This window comes from Neopelma chrysocephalum, unplaced genomic scaffold (genome assembly GCF_003984885.1).
Source record: "Neopelma chrysocephalum unplaced genomic scaffold, ASM398488v2 Primary Assembly neopelma1_102, whole genome shotgun sequence".
NCBI classification, from domain to species: Eukaryota; Metazoa; Chordata; class Aves; order Passeriformes; family Pipridae; genus Neopelma; species Neopelma chrysocephalum.
Window position 1 is genome coordinate 1,647,518 of NW_020897765.1, and position 18,289 is coordinate 1,665,806.

Below are 18,289 nucleotides of genomic sequence, written 5' to 3' on the forward strand. Positions count from 1 at the left end.
CGCTCAAGTCGCAATATCTACTCTCGTGCATCCTGAAACAGGAACCTTCCACAATGCAATTCATGGGATCTGTTTCAGGTATCTACTATGAAATGACTGAAACTGAATTTCAGAAGTGCTTGCAGTCCAAATAACTAGTCAAATGGGAATGTCTGCCCACTAAGTCAATAATCTCACAATTTTGATTCTGATTTAAGTCAGAACCTCAACCCTTCACAGTCAGTAGCTATTTATCTGTCAACAATGTCACTTCTAAAAAAATTATATTCAAACATAATTCAAAGTATAACACCCTTAAACCTTTTTCTCTACTGCTGCTTTTGCTAAGTGAACACCATTGTCCAGATAACTCCTGCTTTTCCTCCACTGGAGATACCATTGAACTGTTAAGACCACAAAGCAGGTTTCGGTTTTCTCTCAACTTTCTTACTGCAGATTTCATCTCTCGAGCACAGATTCATACATACACAGAAATATATAAACAGCATAAGAAATCAGCCATTATCTCCATCAATAAAATGCCTGTACAGACAGTAGTGTATCACAGTTAATGGATGAGCTCCAAGCTAAAAATTGGAAACACAGTACTTCAGCTCCTACAACAGATGCACCATTTCTCCTTTTTTTCAACCCTGCAGCACTTAGCAGTTTATAATGTCCACCACTGACTAGAACTCAGAGCCCTGAGCCACTACCAAGGCTCCCTATACCATAAAGAAAGGAAAATTAGGAAGTCAGGAATGGGACTCACAGAAACCAGCATGATAAATGGTCAGCTCACAAAGTTAGCTAACAGAAAAGCCAAGGAGAGTTGTAGGTTATCTCACATTCCTGTCAAGGACTAGAGACCATCCCATTAATGGCAAGGAGGCTCTAACTGGACTGGGTTTGGAATTCTGGACATTCCCTTGGAATTGGGCATGTACACTTGGCTTCTCCAACAGGCACTGTTGTGGTCATGACTGTGCTGCTGTTTTACAGGCAGGACAGTTGGGAGACCACGGCTCAGTTTTCTTCCACAGGAACAAACTACAGGTTAAGTATTTTATACTAGACAAGGACTAGAAATTTGGTCTTGGCTCTCTGAGGTAAGTACCCCAACAGCTGAAGCAGAAAGCCCTGTTCATTACACCTCATTGTCAGTGATCAGCTACAACAAACCAGAAAGAGACTGCTAAACCCTAAATATCTTGTGGTCAGCTGTCTGCCGAGGGACAGATTCAAATCCTCTTTCTGTAAAAGAAGGAAATTAATTTTTCACTACAAGGGTAGAGGTTCCAGCCTATTTGGTATGAACAGACAGATTGCAGCACTGTACCTCGTGTATCATATGGATCAGGACAAGCCCTGCAAGAGCAAAGCATTTCTAGGCTAGTTGCCATCAAAATCAGGACAGTTCTGAGCACACCCTTCTAGTTCTGAGCACACACAGCTTCTAGTCATCTATGGAATTTCACTGGAAGAAATTTAATCTACAAATAAGGATGCATGTAGACAGTGTAGGAATATTTCATGGGTCTAAGTCCTAAACTGAGAAAGAACTTCTACCCTAATTTCCCTGTGTCTTGGTTGTCAAGTTGCAAAATAATAGCATTTCCCTGCCTCACAGGGATAATGAAAGGAAAAAAGCAAATAAATATGAGCTGTTCAAATACAGCATGGGGAGGGAGGACAAATAACCACTAAGAGAGACAAAAGAATGTTACTGCAAATAGGAGGTGAAAGCAAGACTCCAAAAACATATTTAACATTGTATTTAAGTGTTCAGAAACTGTCACTATTTTCAGTCAGAATTCTATTTTTAATGTTAGAGCAATAACAGAACATTAACAACCAGTAAATCTGAAAACCTTACCTTGCTTTTTCTTTACTACCTATTTTTGAAATAGGAGGTGGTGAATCTTGTGCCTTCTCTACTGCAAGACTGAAACAGAACAAGATTATTTTCGCACGTTATTTGCATGTGAAGCTATGAAAATGGAGTTCTGATTTTAAAGGCCAGTAAATATATTGTGGTATGTAAGTGGAAGAAATAACCACTAATAAACCAGATATTGATTCAGGGATCAAAAATGAAGTATGGAATACCAAATTGTGGACACAAAAGTAACTGGGGAGTAAGACTGCTGCCAAAGTGCAAGAGCAAGAAGCTGTATCAAAGCCAAAGAAAGAAAACCTGATAGTTAAAGACAACTCTAGGGATCAACAAAGAGCATGGAAGTCTAATTTGTCATAGATATTCCCAGACATCTTTATGGTGTCATATACAAGCTTAAAAGGGAAGTTAACGATACTGTAAACCAAATATGTGATGTGTTGACAGAGAAGAAGGTTTTGGACTTGCAAAATATTGGTAGAGCAATCTTTGATCTGTGATACTGTTTACAGGAAATGGCTCCCAGTTAAACAAGCCCAATACCAACTTCCTGCATTCAAATCTAAGAAGATTTGTTAGGCTGGCTTCAACTTAAACGGAGAAGAAATGGACACAGGTTCTTTATCAAGCCTGAGGTCTTCATACTTGGCTTTGTCCTGCCTCTTGGGATGATGTGCTTAAACTTCCATGCATTTGTCTGTCTCTTTGGAGAGAGAAAAAAGTTATTTTCCAAATTCTTATTTTGTAAAATACGAATCTTTTGCCTTCTAGGACATAAAGCACTGTACTGACATTAAAATAGATGTGCCTATATATGTGTGTGTATATATGCATGCATGTATATATCTATCTATATATAAAATTAAGTTTGTACTGGAAACAGGGAAAATTATTAAAAAGCTGAGCTATTGCAATAAATGCTAGCAGATCTAACATGACTCACTCTTCTTGGGGTTTAGCATTAATGAAGATTATTGCCCGACGGTCAGTAAGCTCTTGCATGCTTAGTTCTTCCAAAGATAAAAATTTTGCTCCAGGTTTTATCTACAAGAAAATTAGCATAAAATATAAGGTGTTTTGTTCAGTTAAAGATGCAGACAAAAAATGTATTTAAAAGAGTAATTTAAAATTCCTAATCTTAAACCAAAGACTCTGTAAGAACTTACAGAGCTATAAAAAATATGTGAATTTTTTCTTCTTAATTTGCATTTTCTTCATCAATTTTTCTTAGAAAATGTTGTTTATAAATAATTTAACCTGTAGTTATTGTCATTAAGGCATTCCAAACAGTTCCAGAATAAGTAAACGTTCCTGCCTCTGAAGGCTTTACAATACAGGATGGAATTTTCAAAGCACCCAAGTGCTTTAGGAGGTATTTCACTGATTGTCAGTAAGATTGGTATTTCTAATTCATTTGGGTATTTTAAGAAGTCTTTCTCTGATTTAACCTGAACAAGTGATACTGGAGTCAGTCTTTATATACAAACACTTCTTTGTGAGAGAAAGGGTCGTGACTCAGGTGAAAATAAGAACTCTTTACTTCTTTATGTAAAAATAAACAAACAAAACGTCCATAGGTCATTCAGTGTCAAGTTAGTATTAAGTACACTGCAGGGAAAGAGACCAGAAGACCTAAAGTTTAAGAAAGGGTCTGGAAAGGAACTAGGTCTGCACAGCTCATATAGGATTGGGAAGAAAATCACAACTAAGGGGTAGCATGAAGATGGTGAGATTTCATCCATGAAGAAAGATAATCAAAAGAGATCTGTGTAACAGCTGTGAAACTTCAGGGCACAAATACTAAGTATTTTCTGTAGTCAGATTCTGTTTTTTTGCTACAGTACTTGTTCTAAATTAACAGGAAAATTTTACTCTTTCTAAATAATAGTAGCTATTTAGAATAGCTTACCTGACCACAGTCATAGAATCCATTAGTAATGATATTACTTGATGATAAATATCCCAACCGGCTGTACTTTTGGGAAAGATTGTTATCAAGTAGCTTTTCCAGAGCAGCTTCACTAAACTTATTTTTACGCTTTATTGACAGATTAATTTCTTCTAGGATGTCTAAAGCACTGATAAATAAAATACAAAAGCAAATAAGCACTGGTAAATAAAACACAGTGGCTAATTCATTGTTAAATACTAATTAACTGTTATTATACAGTTCAAAGTTAGTTTTCAGCATTACCAAGGCCAAGACAAATTCACTTCCAAGTGCCAGGCCTGTGCCCTCTGGGCCAGCAAGGCTCTGCTGCACAGAATTTCTTCTCAAGGGGAGAAAAATGCCTTGCAATGCTCAAAAGCAAAAGCAATTTCTTTAGGTAGTTAAATGCTACATAAAGAAATGCCACAACCTTTTATCAGAAGGATGTTTGGCACCACAGAGGACTTGAGAGAGAGAAGAAAGATGTAAAAGGAACAATGTTCAGAGCTGACCATATGACACAGTTCAGGCAACCTCTCTCTCTCTCTCTCTCTCCAGCTGCAATGCAATTTTCAGATTCCAGTTGTGCATTATGTGATGTGTGAATCCTTCTAGCCTAGGACTGTTACTGTGCTTGGGGGAGGCACAGTTGGCAGATATTTGCTAAACACAAATGAGCACAGAAACACAAGCAGTTGTCTCAGGACCACCAGAATGGCAGGATTTTTGCAGCATGGAGACAGAAACAAATAGGAATGTGAGGACATGGGAGGACAGGAATTAATTTCTTAAGCTGTTTCTGGTGCTAAAACCCACATACTGATAACTTCTGACCTGAAAAACTTAGGAAAAGCTCACTAAGAAGATAAAGGAAACTGAATCAGGAGATCATAGCATACTGCAGTTTTAGAACTGTTTACAAATGAAAAAAAACACAGGAAAAATGATGATATATTTGTGTGTAAATGTTCGAATTTATGTGTGTGGTTTTATGCACACATGCAGACAGTCCTCACATCTCAAGGAAAAAATTTTATATATACACACATATATTTTATATATATATATATATGATGATCTCCACGTTTAGACTGCCCATTTCTCTCTGTGAACTACACAGGGAGCCTCAGCTGCAGACATTTACAATGTAGACTTCGAAGGTACGTCAGATGAATTCCAGAGAACAAGTTTTTCAGGCAAGGCAAATGACAGCCTTCTCTTATAGAAATGAGCAATGGGAGAAGATAGTGGAAGAGCAGTTCAGGCTATTTGTCTACAGCATATTGCAGATAAGCAGCAAATTATGCAGGGAAGAATTTTAGAGGGGAAAATGAATAAAGAAAGGCTAATGTGTTCAACAGTGTCTAAACCAGATGACATCACAGGCACAATGGCACATTACCCTCATACAGAGGAGAGACAAGCTAAAACCGGACAAATACAGTTGCACCAAAAATTCTGTGAAAAGCCAAACCCCCCCCCTCAAAAAAAGATTCAAACAGAAATGGAAACACTACCAACAGAATAGAAAAAGTAAGGGACAAACCCAAAAGATGCACAGGCAAAGTGAGACACAACTGTTCAGGGACTGAAACAAATGTTTCATATGCTATGAGTCAGAGAGGAAAACGTAGGCCTATTACTCAATGTGGGAAGAAAACTCGTAACAGATGGTACAGAAAATACTGAAGTGTCTGATGATGCCTTTTTTGCTTCAGTTTTCATAAAAAGGTTTCAGGCTGATGCCTGGCAGTAATATTAACAAGGAGGTAGAAACAGTAGTCTTAACATGTCTAGAGTAAATTTGAGGAGACAAAGTTAGCAGTCCCTGAAGACACTTACCTCATACCACCCTATGAATTTGCAAAAGCGACATTGTAACTATTTATAATTGTATTTGAAAATTCTAGATGCCTGGAGAGTGGAGAAGGGCAAAGATACTATCTAGATTTGAAAAACTAAGAACAAGGAAATTATAATAGATATCATGCTGCCAAATTTCAGTGTCCAAAGAAAACCATATCAAATTATTAAACAATCAGTTTGCAAGCAACAAGAGATGAGAAATAGCCATTATGTATTTGTCAAGAATAAGTCATGTAAAGTGAATGTAATCCTTGCTGTGATAGGGTGACTTGATGTATAGCCAGAAGAAGTAGATGTGAGATATGAGTTGACTTTGAGATATGTTTTGACTTTAATAAGTCTTTTCACATATTCCTACTTGAATACCCATGAGCAAATCAAGGAAATATGATCTATATGAAAAAAACATGAAGTAGTGCCTGACTAGTTGAAAAACTATGCTAAATGTATTATTATCAATAATATCCTGTCAAACTGGAAGGACACATCAATTAGAGTCCTACTTTGATACTGTAACAAAGAAGGGATTAAACAAGAACAGTGCCATATGCAAGATAAAGAAAATAATTACTGAGCTTTATTTGATGGTGGTATGACCTCATCTGACGTACCTCATCCAGGGTGGGAGATGACACTTCAAAATGGTATAAATAAAGAAGAGAAATTCAGAGATGTGTGACAAAATGATACAAGATTTCAAAATAAAATTAGTTTAACATTTTTATTTTGTCATGAAAAAGAAACTGAGAGAGGAACATGGAAAATGAGAAAATTCAGTAAGTTAAATTGCTATTAAAAAAAATGGTTATTCAATCCCGTTGCAAGTAAGACAATGTGTAGTTGGATTGATTTGTTATAAGGGATATTTAAAACTCAGAAAACCCTTCTAATTGTAAGGATACTCCAGCACCGGAACAGATTACCTCAGAAAGTTGTGAAACCCCATCAGAATCAGTATTTACACCCAAAACACCCAAAACACGTCAGTGTACCTTACTCAGTCTTACAGTAGATAGATGGAAAACATCACCTTTGAGGTCCCATCGTGATCTAAACTTTTGAGAGTCTCACTTTGCAGAATTCCCTCATAGAGGGATTTTAAGTATCCGTGCAGTTATCAGAGAAGTGCCCAGCAGAGGGAGCAGAGCAACTACATATATTTTAATTTAACAGTAACTAAAAGTCACCCTGTCTGAGGAGTCCTGTGTCATAATTCTTATAACCTAAACTAGCTTTTGTAATTCAGATATTAATATATGGAACTGGGAGCTTCTAAGAAAGAATAAAATAGAGTCACTTTTACATGACACTTCAGCACACCTGCAGTTAACCAGAGATTGTAAATCAAATCTAGCCTGTGCGTAATAAGTACAATTTACTGTATATTAAACTTAGTCTGAAACCTTTATTTCAGTTTCAAATGTATGGGGCACTGTAGTTCCTAATTTTGACTGATATAAGCAATCTTCAATCTAAAGCCTAATTCAGTCACAGAAACAATAAATGCTTTATAATTCCAGACAGTCCTCTCTACAGGCTTATATTTTGTCTGAAAACCTCTGTTCCTAAAAATCAATACCATTTCATCTGTAACTTCTGTGGTGCAAAAGTAGTTTCTGCTTATCAAAAAGCTTTGTTATTCTGCTATAAATATGTAAAGATAGACTTAAACTGAGTTTTCACATCAAAAACTTCCTATTTCCACTCACCCTAGCCTGCATAGTTCAACAGCGGTTGGTTCATCACTTGCACAGACCGTAACAGCCCAACAGGCATTTCTTCGGACTTCTTCATTCTTAGAATGCAGCAGTTCAACGAGTGGTCCCAGTCCACCTGCATTTCTTAACTATGAAAAAGTGAAGACATTGCCACTTACCTCTTTCATCTATCCGAGCAAGAACAGCCTGTGAAATTCGCCTTCCAAAAACTTTCAGGCCTTGTAGACAACCTGTGCTGGGCTGGTGGAAAGGTCATTTATGGGTATTCTGCGTTCCCGTGAGCTCTGCATAGGCTGGAGCTGAAGTGAGCTTCAGAGTAGTACAAGACAGATACCCCTTCTGGCTCTGCCTTACTCTTCAGTTATTAGGCTGCGGTGTGGAACCTGAAGAGACTATGCAACCCAAAACTGCCACAGAGAGTTACACAGCTTTTTCTGTGTTCTGTTGCCTCCCAGCAACTAATTTACATCACAATACATTTGAATCTGTATTGTATGCATGACAATCTTATTAACATCCTATTCTCTTGTGTGCTACAGTATCTTTCCTATACATGCTGGAGGAAATATTGCTCATTTGGATTTTCGAAGAGAAAGACATTTTAAGGACACTGAAAGAGGTAGATTAATTATCTATGCCCCTTATTCATGTCCTAATTAACAAACTTGACCCATGAGAAAACTCCATCTTATGATTTATGAATGCACATAGCATCATTCTTATTTATAAAAATACTATGACCAATTCATAAACAGCAAAGAGTTCAACTTGCTGGATGTCACTGATCAAGGGATTAATTATATTTTGAGTTTTGTTTGAATTACATTTACTCCGTGCACATCCAGTATTTCATTAAGCAAGGCCAGACATTGCCGTTCAGGCCTTGAAAGTGGGCAACAGAACACTGAGGGAGAGTAAAGAGGACTGAACTTCTCATGTTCAAAGTTCAGCTGAAAGAAAGCTTTAATGCTCCTTAACATGGGGATCAAGATATATCCCTGATTAAAGCTCATGGAAGCCAATGAAAAGCTGCAAAGCATTAATTTAGGGCAAGCAAACACAGTAGTGAAAATACAAATTAAAGAAAGCCCTTCCCAAAATCTCATGAAAAACTGAGATAAACTCAGCAGAACAAGCCTATGACAAAGATAAAAAAATCTAGAAAGCTCAAAACTTCTAGGACAGACACAAAAGATTCCAGGTTAATTTAACTCTGACCTCAGAATCTAGAAATGTTATCAATAATCACAATCTCAAAAAGTAGTTTTACCTCAGTTCTTGCAACAGCATCACAACCAAACGCAGCCACAGCGAACGCTGCTTTGCTCTGCACTTGGCTGTTGGTGGAGTGCAGTGGTTCCACAAGGGCACTCATGATACCGTGGCTCTGGATACTGACACGGGATGACTCTTGCATGGCCAGATTTGTCAGCACTGTAACAGCATTGGCAATGGCTCCATCTCTCTGAGCACTCAAGGTATTCACTAATGGCTCGATTCCTTCAGACTCAGCAACAGCACTAGCAAAATAAAGGGGGGGGAAATATTTGTTATTTTAGGACCATCTTTCCTTCTGAGTGTGCTGTATTTACCAATTAAACTAGTATTATGTTTCAAGATTTAATTATGTATATATATGTGTGTGTGTGTGATTTATATATGACTCATGGTGTGAAGTTCAAGAGACACAACCTAAGCAGACAAACCAAGTCACAAACTTCTGGATTCTTTAAGTTACTACAGGATTCGTTCTGAGATGTTGAACAAGTCACTTAAATCCTGCATCTCCTTAAGGATGTATGATTTTTGTACTTTAGTTCCAGGCAAATGTTTCTGCAGACATTTATCACTTCTTGCCACAAACATTCTAGCACTACTTCTAATGAGGATTATAGTGCATGGAATGTCACATTTTTCTTTGTTCTGTCCCTGTAAGTTTTTATTATCAGGTACCTAGGTAATATAAACATAGTCGACCAAGTTTCTGTCCTTCTTAGTGCAGTTCAGTGCAATGCAGGTATTACTGAGCTGGCTTTATACGAGTTAGACAGCACGATAATAGCAGAGTCATCAGAACAGAGCTCAGGGCTGGCTATGACTGTGATTCCACATTAACTAGTCTATCAACAGCAGATCCAGTTTAAATGTTCCCTCTGTTCCCATGCATCCATGGTTGAAGGGTGCTGCCTCTCAGCAGTGCTGCAACAAACGCTCGTGTGGCCAAGTTCTAAGCTAGGCATGCAAAACTAACCACTTCCAAACCGGTGAATTTGTTGGGATTTTTTTCTAAGGATCATTTCATAGATTTAAGTTAGAAAACATCCAAGGAAAAAAAACATAGCTGAAGAAGCACTACTAAGGAAATAGCAACTTTGGGCATGACACAGCAGAAGGTGCAGGGAGCTGCACTATTAGAGGATATATAATTTTTCTTTGGGCTCATCTGTTAAACAAAAGTCAGCAATGGGAATGTGCAGATGGCAATTTGAATTTTCCCTTCAACTGCTTTTTATACCCTCTTTTAGGACATTTTACCTACATCAAAAACATAAAAAGCTCTTCAATGGAGGAGTGCACACTTTTTATAAATTTTGCTACATTTCTGTAAACACATTAAATAAAAAGAGAAATCTGCATGTAAACATCTTTTATTGTAACAGCCTCTTACCAAAATCTGACTAACCTTTTGATAACTTTCACAGTTACAAAATAAACACAAGCTTAGAAGTACCACATATAAAAGAAACCATTATACTATCAAAGACTGCCAGGGCATTGATAAAACTAAAAACCATCAGGAATGCTGATAGTCACACTCCTATGCAAACAGGACAGAAAGCAGAATACATGCCAGCCTGTGCTATGTAATCCCATTACATGGGCAACATAATGTAGATCTTACTGTGAACTCATGTTAGTGCAAGTATTTCCAGATTGTCACAGAGGGGGATGCAGGTGCTCTTGAGCACACCTGGAATGAACCAGCAGAGGCTAATGGGGTTTGTCACTCTGATCTCTGCCTCAGGTACAAGGCCATGGCAGCTCGCAAATAGTGCTGGTGCATGGATCTAAGGAAGGCTGCCAGGCAGTAGTTCCCATTTTGGAAAACCAGGGAAAAGGCAGCAATCCAGGGACTGAAGGTGAGCGGGCTTATTAGCTTGGGTGTGCATTAAGATATAGGGTTAGTTTGGTGTTGGCTAGGCTAATGAATCCGTCTGGAGCACCAGTAGCATTAATGCAAGCACTTCAGTCTCTATTCAGAAGTGAGTCCCATGTTTTCAGATGTCCCACACTGCACTCCTCTGACTGTCTTCAAGTAGCTGGATTTCCCTTTACCTTCCTTCCTTGACCAGATGAAGAAGATCTGAAAATGTTTTGTTTGGTGGGTTGCTTTTTTGTTGTTGATTTGGTTTGGGTTTTTTACTTAGGTAAGACCTCTGTATTTCTAGGTTCTTTTCAGGTTAATACTGACTGTCTTCTCTTTGCCACGAAATTTTATTCAAATTTCCAGCTTCAGGACTTTTGTAGCTCTATCCAGGCTGCTGTATATGAAAAAATCCCGTACACGTTGATTGCACATGTAAGAATCAGCTATCCACCACATGTATCACAGGTTTGCTGGAAAACATCACATTCACAGCACATGTAACAATGTCACGATGTACCAGCTGGCAAAGTGTGGGAGAGACTCACATACATGCACATGGCCATACACAGTAAGGCATGTTCATAAAGTATCAGATTTACAGCATTATACAGTACATACACACATATCTTATGCAGGAAGGAAAAACCCCAAAAAACAAAACCAAACAGTTTCTCCTTTACAACGGATACAAAGAAATTCCAGGATTTATGGGACAGATTAACTACTCATTAAATGCATCACTGCATCTCACAGGTGTAGTATATCCAATACTTCTGCAGTAAGTACAGGACTTACTATTCCAATACTGCACCCAAGAACACATGTATTCTCCCACAGGAAATCCTAGTAAACATATTGTCCCTCACAGACTGGTTACAGAATGATACACAGCACTGAATGAGGTAGCCAATCACATTATAAGCAGATTTACTATAATTTCCATAAAGCCAGCAAGTACACAAGCACTTAACAAAAGAGCAAGGTTACAGCTCCTCGTGTGTTCAGAGCTGACCTCAGTGAGGTACAGAGCACACCCAATTTTCTCAAGTGCCACTCAACTTCAAAAAGGTTGAGAACCACTGATTTAGAAGATCATACATATTTATTTCAGATCTGTGTTCTGCACAGACTCATTCTGAATCAAAGTTTCAGGAGTATAGTTTAATCAAGTAGAACAACTGATCACAAGGCAAAAAGATTTTGTTAGAAGTGACAACAGCAGGGAACAGGAGCTGAAGGTAACCAGTACCTTTGAGAGTACGTTTTTAAGAGGCCATGAACATCTGAGGCCAGTGCTTTGTTCTGATAACAGGAACACATATAGAAGAGATTCTGAGGGAAGAAGGAAGAATGGGGAATCCACAGTTCAACTCAGTCCTACTCCACAGCCCTCCGCAGAACACAGAACACAGAACACAGTCACCTTGGGCCACGGAGCCTGACCTCAAAAGGGAGCTGAAAGAATGAACATGCTTAAGTTCTTAAGGTGCTGAAATAATACAACATTAAGGTCTAAGTATGGAGGTCCTTGTTCCTTTCCATCCTGGGCAGAGGCATGCACTGTGTAATTCTTTTATTATAAGGCAACAAAAGTTGGAGAAAGTTTTTACCAGCACTGTCTTTGCTTAACGCAGATCAGCCGTAGCCTCTCTCCCTGCCTCCAGAACACTCTCCTTCAGACACATCCTACTGAGATGGTGCACTTTATCAGTGTTCCCACTACAGAACTACATCCTCAAGGAAGAAGTGTGCCTTGGTTTAGCTGGAAAAAAGTGTACACTTTTTGATGTGGAAAAGGAGTAAATTATATAAATCCACAGGATTTTTTCCCCTCCATGTTGTGTAAATACTCAAAATACATTAACTTTCCTAAATACAGAGGAAAAAGGTTAGGTTAAAGGAAAGAAAACAATGACAAGAGGGAAAAAAAAAGGATGTTGAATTTGCAACATCACCGTTTTTTGTTCAAAAATGGAAGCTGTCTATCTGAAATACAAAAAACAAGAAAAAACAGACAAGATAGGTGTAGGAGTTGCAGAGCTTAAATTAAATTTAAAATAATTCAAATGTTATGAATTATAAGCCCATATTATGATCATTAGAATGCCTAACCTAACAGGCATTTACTTTAACCCTACGGACCTTAACCAGGCTCTTTAGTGAAACAGTAAAATTGTGATTACAATTGGATTCAAATTACTGTATTCAAGAATAGGTAAAATATTTTTCCCAAGTTTCATTGGAAAGACAAATATTAAAAGGTCAGATAATAAATATTTAATTTATTAATTTTAAATATACATTGTAACACGTTATTAAGAGATATTCTTGAACATCCTTTAAAAGATAATTTAAGACTAAAAGAATAAATGCTGAAAAGTGAAAAAACCAAACATTTTCTCTACTGCTTTTACTGCAAAAATAAGTTAAACGTTGTCAATAAAATCATTACCAAAAGTTTCACAATACAAACTTTATTTTCAGCAGATACTTTGGGGATTTATACGAATGTGACTGAACTGAATATTTTGTTGCTTTAGGTGTCTGGGGTGCAACAGGAAAGTTCAGATGTTGTTAAGAGTGTTGTGAAAACAATAATCAGTAAAAATTTGACCAAAACTCTGTGGGTTTTTTTATTTTATTTTTAGGACTGTAAGCATTTTGGGGCATGAACCACCTCTTTGTTGGCATCATAGTAAACATAATAGTTCTGGTCTGTGACCAAGCCTTCTAGCCATGGCAAGAAAAATAACGGATTATTTACTTAGTGCATAGGGAATGGTCCAGCTAGCTTTTCCTCCTGAAGAGAAGGTCTAGCCTAAGGGAGAAAGCAACTAATAGTGTTCAAAGAGCTGCCAGAAACCCTTGAGACTGCCCCCCAAACCTCCAACCTAAACGACCTCCCAGGGAGGTGAGATAGAGGGAAGAGCAGTGATGCAGCTTGACACCACTGTTTACTCTGCATTGTACTGAATTTACACTAGTGAGATTGACACTTCATAAAAATGATAAAGTATGTTTGGTTTTGCTTCTTCTACCACAACTGAACATAAACTGGTTTATATTAAATTATATTTTTATTCGCTTCTATGCTGTTTACTCCCCCCTTCTGACTGAGGATTTAACATAATTTCTGCTCAGAAAAAATTCAGATTTTTCCTCCTCACAAAAGCCATTGGACTCCTTAGGGACTTCATTTTTTTCAAATGTGTTTTCAACTGCATGTTTAATTTCTGTGTAAAATTACTGTGATTGTGTGTGAGGTGCTTAGCTAGCCATTTATGGCTGTGCATATCTCATTTTCATACATAATTGCATGTAAATTATGCATAAGAATTATGCATCTAATTACACATACATTTTTTAAAATCAACTCTATCTGTTGTTAAATCGCATGACTTCTTTTTTCACACATGGCATTTTTGATCCAGCTCTCTTATGCAATTTCTGAGAAAGAATATCATAACCAGAAGTTTGAAAAACCCTCAAGAAATAGCTTCCTTTTTATCCCTTAAATGTATTAGTACTCTTCATTTGCCTTGTTATGCCAGCAGAATACACACATCCAATAAATGTCTTCTGCATTTAGCAAAAATTTCACTTTGTGATTTAATTATTTTCAAAAGCAATTGACTGTTGTATATAGTCACCTGTATTTTATTTAAAAACTAATATTACTTCCGTTTTCTTCACTATACAAGGGAAATTAATGTCAGTATGTTTATTCTGAGTAAGAGAACCTAGCATAGGAGACTCTGATCTACAATTGAGGCCCCTTTGTGCTCCAATAAAAATACTGATGATATCAACAAACCATATTAATTTTTCATTTCAGGAACTGAACCTTCTATTTCTATTTTATAATGACAAGTAGCTTGTTAAAACATCAACAAACCCAAAACTCAATAAACCTCATAGTCTGGAAGCAATAAAACCTTAAACTGTCTGGGTTAGCAGAGACTTAATACCTGACTCTCATTTAGCAACTCACAGAGATATTCTAATGTCTATCATTGAATTCATCTGACAAAGTTATATAGATCTCAGTTCTAAAACTGCAGTATACTTAATTTAAAATATTACAGGCACATTGGTAATGACCTATCTGTTCATGATATCTGAGACTTTCAACTATAATATTATTTGCAACCTTTGTTAAGAATTTCTGAAGGCTTGAAATTCAGCAATAAAAACTCTTTTTACTTCTGAAAGATCCCATGTACCTTCAGTCAGGATAAGCTAATGAAAAAGACACCATCCTCCTCTCTCTTTTTTCTGATCCAAGAAGTAGTGCATGCAAAAATGAGTAACTCAGCACAAATATTGTGAGCCTGGAGCCCACACTGTTACAGAAGCAAAATAACAGGGAATATGCAGGTGTTGCCACAGCAACCTTCATGGAGGTGTAAGGGAAGGAAAGAAAATGCCAAATCAGGGTCCTCACAACAATTCTTCTGAACACAGGGAGTGAGAGTATAGTGGCTTTTCTTCATCTTTGGAAGCACCAGCTGAGGAAGGACAAAAAAGCTGTGCCAAGTCAGTCTCTACACACAGTACTTTGGACTGTGAAACTTGACACCATCTTTCACTTCTGGATAACTCTTTTCTGGATAACAGTGAACTTATCTCAAATGTCAGGAGACTGTTTTGCCTTGCTAAAAGCTCAAGCTCTTACAGTGATTCAGAGGGGAGAAATCTATGCTTTTAGTTTTCTCTCTTAAAATTACATCTCTAAGAAAATACACATATACTACTATGTTAAGATAAAATTACTGAGGTTGCATGTCAAAAAGCTAAAGTTACTTGTGAAAGCGTATTTTTACCCTCTTATGTATAAGACAGTCCAAGTAGACAACATGCCACAGTCAGTGCACAGGTTAAATTCACAGCATGGTCAGCCATAACCCTGCAATTCCCTAACAGACACTTAAAATAAACAAATTCACACCGCGGTAAAGTTAAAACATACACTTAAACAATTTGCATTTAATTTAGAAATATACTACAGAGAAAATGCGCATGCAAAGCACCAATAAATTTGTTTGAAATTTACTCATAAGTAAAATAACCCTTGCCACTTTAAATTCATAAAAAGTATAATTTATCTCAGTGCGTACCACTGAATGTCACTGCAGGGATATACACCCGAGGGTAATCACTGTACTTGTGCCACTAGACGAAAGAAAGTTTTCTCTCCCAGGTTTAGAAGTCTCCATCGGGGAAGAAAAATGTTTCACCTGATCCCATAGAAATCTACCATGGGAAGTTATAGGTGCTCCAAGTGACATGGAAGTTACATATGCTCCAAGTGAAATTCCAGCCTTCCATGGCTAAGATAGTGATCATACTGCAAGGCTTTGAAGGTAGGGGAGTACAAACAGCCCAAAAGATTTTGCTATATCAACAAGGAGTTGAATTTCTACACAGTTATCATTATCCCAATTCAGAAGTGTTCTGTTTTCTGTCTGAACCTATTTTGGATATACTTAGGTTCCCATCCACTTTAGGATGCAGTGACATGAGATCTGTGTTAGATAGAGATGAATGCTCTGTATTGGTCTTCGTCTTCAGTTGCCTGATAGGCAACAAAGTTAAAAACAACAACAGTAACAAAAACCCAAAAAACCCAGGAAAATGCATAACAATTTTGTTTTTTTGTAAAAGAAGAACTGTACTGAGACCAAAACACAGTTAGAGTGTTTGAGTGTACAGAGGGACTTTTCCATACAGCCACACTTCCACAAATGTAAGAGAAAAATACAACAGCTGGCTGTACAAAACATTTGTCACCTGCCAGCAGGCATGATTTAGGGTACTGTCCATGGGTTGTGTATCAGTCATCTGATGTGATGTTAAAGTCTTAGAGGGAACACATTTCTGAATGACATCCCAGCATTAGGACTTAATTCAGTTTTTCTGTCAAGGGAAAAATTTACCATAAAACATTTTGCAGTTTTCAGTGGAAGTCAATATATAAATGACTGTGTTGTTTTTTTATTTATTTTTTATCAGAAAGTATCCCCCACACTATGGATATACAGTAAGAAAAAAGAAAAAGAGGGAGCTGTTCATGGCATGAGATAACTCTTTGTATTTTACAGGCTGCAGCAGAATGGGTGCTAATATAAAAAATAATAGCACAAACCACAAAACCCAAAAAATCCCTTTACCTTGCAGCACATGAGCTCAAAAATATAATTCTGACACTAGGGGTCAGTATTAAAACATATTACATCTACACAATACCGCCAGCAGCATTCTATTGTTGATTTCCTCCTTAAAAAAAAAACAACTTATGTCATAAAGAACTATAAAACCATAAAAAAGACAAAACCTATAGTAGATTATCACCTATTTATGTTATTAAATGTAGCTCTTGTGCTAGAAATTTGTGTTCCTGTTCTCATGAATTAACACATATATTCATGCAAATGTATTATCTTACGTAATATCGACGCTTCAATATTTATATGAATTAGGTTCCATCTACAGTCTTGAAAGAGAAAAGCTATTATTAAGTTTTCCATTTTTTAATAGGGAAGATTACTACCTAATGGTATTACTACCTAATGGTAGTAATCACTACTTCCTAATAATAACAACAATATTTTGAATGTAAGAAAACTGGACGTTCTTTAAATTCATTCCTTGACAGCCATACCCATCTTACAAACAGTAAAAAGTCTGTTGTGGGTACTGAAAATCTCAGTTTAAAAAGGTGAGAGACTCTCACTACAGGTGAGTATTATCCACATGGAGCAGACTGAGGATGTATTTTGAGTCATTAGATCAGTATATGAATTTCAGTTTGGAATAGATACATCCACTGAAGTCAAGGGAACAACTTGCTTTCTCCTCGCTGGGCACTGTCCATAACCGAAAAGTTTCCAACCTATCTTCCTATCCCAGGCTACTCCCAAATCTTGACAATCTTGATACATTTGAGAAAGCATACATTCAGATGCTGCGCTAATGCCTGGAACAGCTTTTATGGACATAATTGTGAATGTAAATAGATCCACTGATTCCTGTGAAGAATTTAAGAATTTAAAAAACATAAAACTTGCTGATTAACTGACTAAGCTTGCTAAATGTTGGGATGATACTTTGATATCTTAAATCCAGATATAATAGAGGAATATGTCAAATGACACTAATTATAAACCTCAGGAGAAATATTCTGCCATACGATAAGTCTGTCATGTACCACAACTTCCTGCAGCACTTGGTACAGATGAAGAAAAACCATGCCTTTCCTTCTTCCCCCAGACCAAATTCTAACTGAATGCTATAAATTTTGCACTTAAAATAAACAATTTAGGACAAATATTATTGAGGCTGTTAATTAGTTTTCACATCCAGTACCCAGTTCTAAATTCCAGAGCATATGTTTTTCTTTAGTGGCAAATCCATTAGGTGCCCAGAATTCAGACACTGTCAGATTTATGAAGGCAGCTATTAGAAATGGCATTTGTGCTACAACAATACTGAAGAAAAGAGCTGGTCAAATTAATGTCTGACTAACTGGTATGTTTGAGATCTTATTTCTACATGCTACTTCTAACTAACATCATATTCATATTTAACACAATTAGCTTATCCTAAACACATGAAAAGCAAAAATAATTGATTATACTTTAAATGGGAAAAAATAGGCAGAGGTCAAGATAAGACATTTGTTCCAGGGTTAGATGTGTGGCACACAATCACTTATTTTCCTGCCCAATAGATGACGCTGCTGTTTCTTTGTT

At 37.0% G+C, this 18,289-nt stretch overlaps 1 protein-coding gene across 6 annotated transcripts in view; it reads right to left on the reverse strand.

Moving 5' to 3' along the window:
- ARMC3 (armadillo repeat containing 3) overlaps positions 1-18,289 on the reverse strand; it is a 60,201-nt gene that overhangs the window by 6,704 nt on the left and 35,208 nt on the right. For all 6 annotated transcript variants that reach the window (XM_027695619.1, XM_027695617.1, XM_027695615.1 and 3 more), the window contains 5 exons: positions 8,661-8,910; positions 7,382-7,518; positions 3,786-3,954; positions 2,820-2,920; positions 1,856-1,924 (listed from right to left, as the gene is read on the reverse strand). In XM_027695619.1, coding sequence (XP_027551420.1) covers positions 1,856-1,924; positions 2,820-2,920; positions 3,786-3,954; positions 7,382-7,518; positions 8,661-8,910 — 726 coding nt within the window. The remainder of the gene's footprint in view (positions 1-1,855; positions 1,925-2,819; positions 2,921-3,785; positions 3,955-7,381; positions 7,519-8,660; positions 8,911-18,289) is intronic.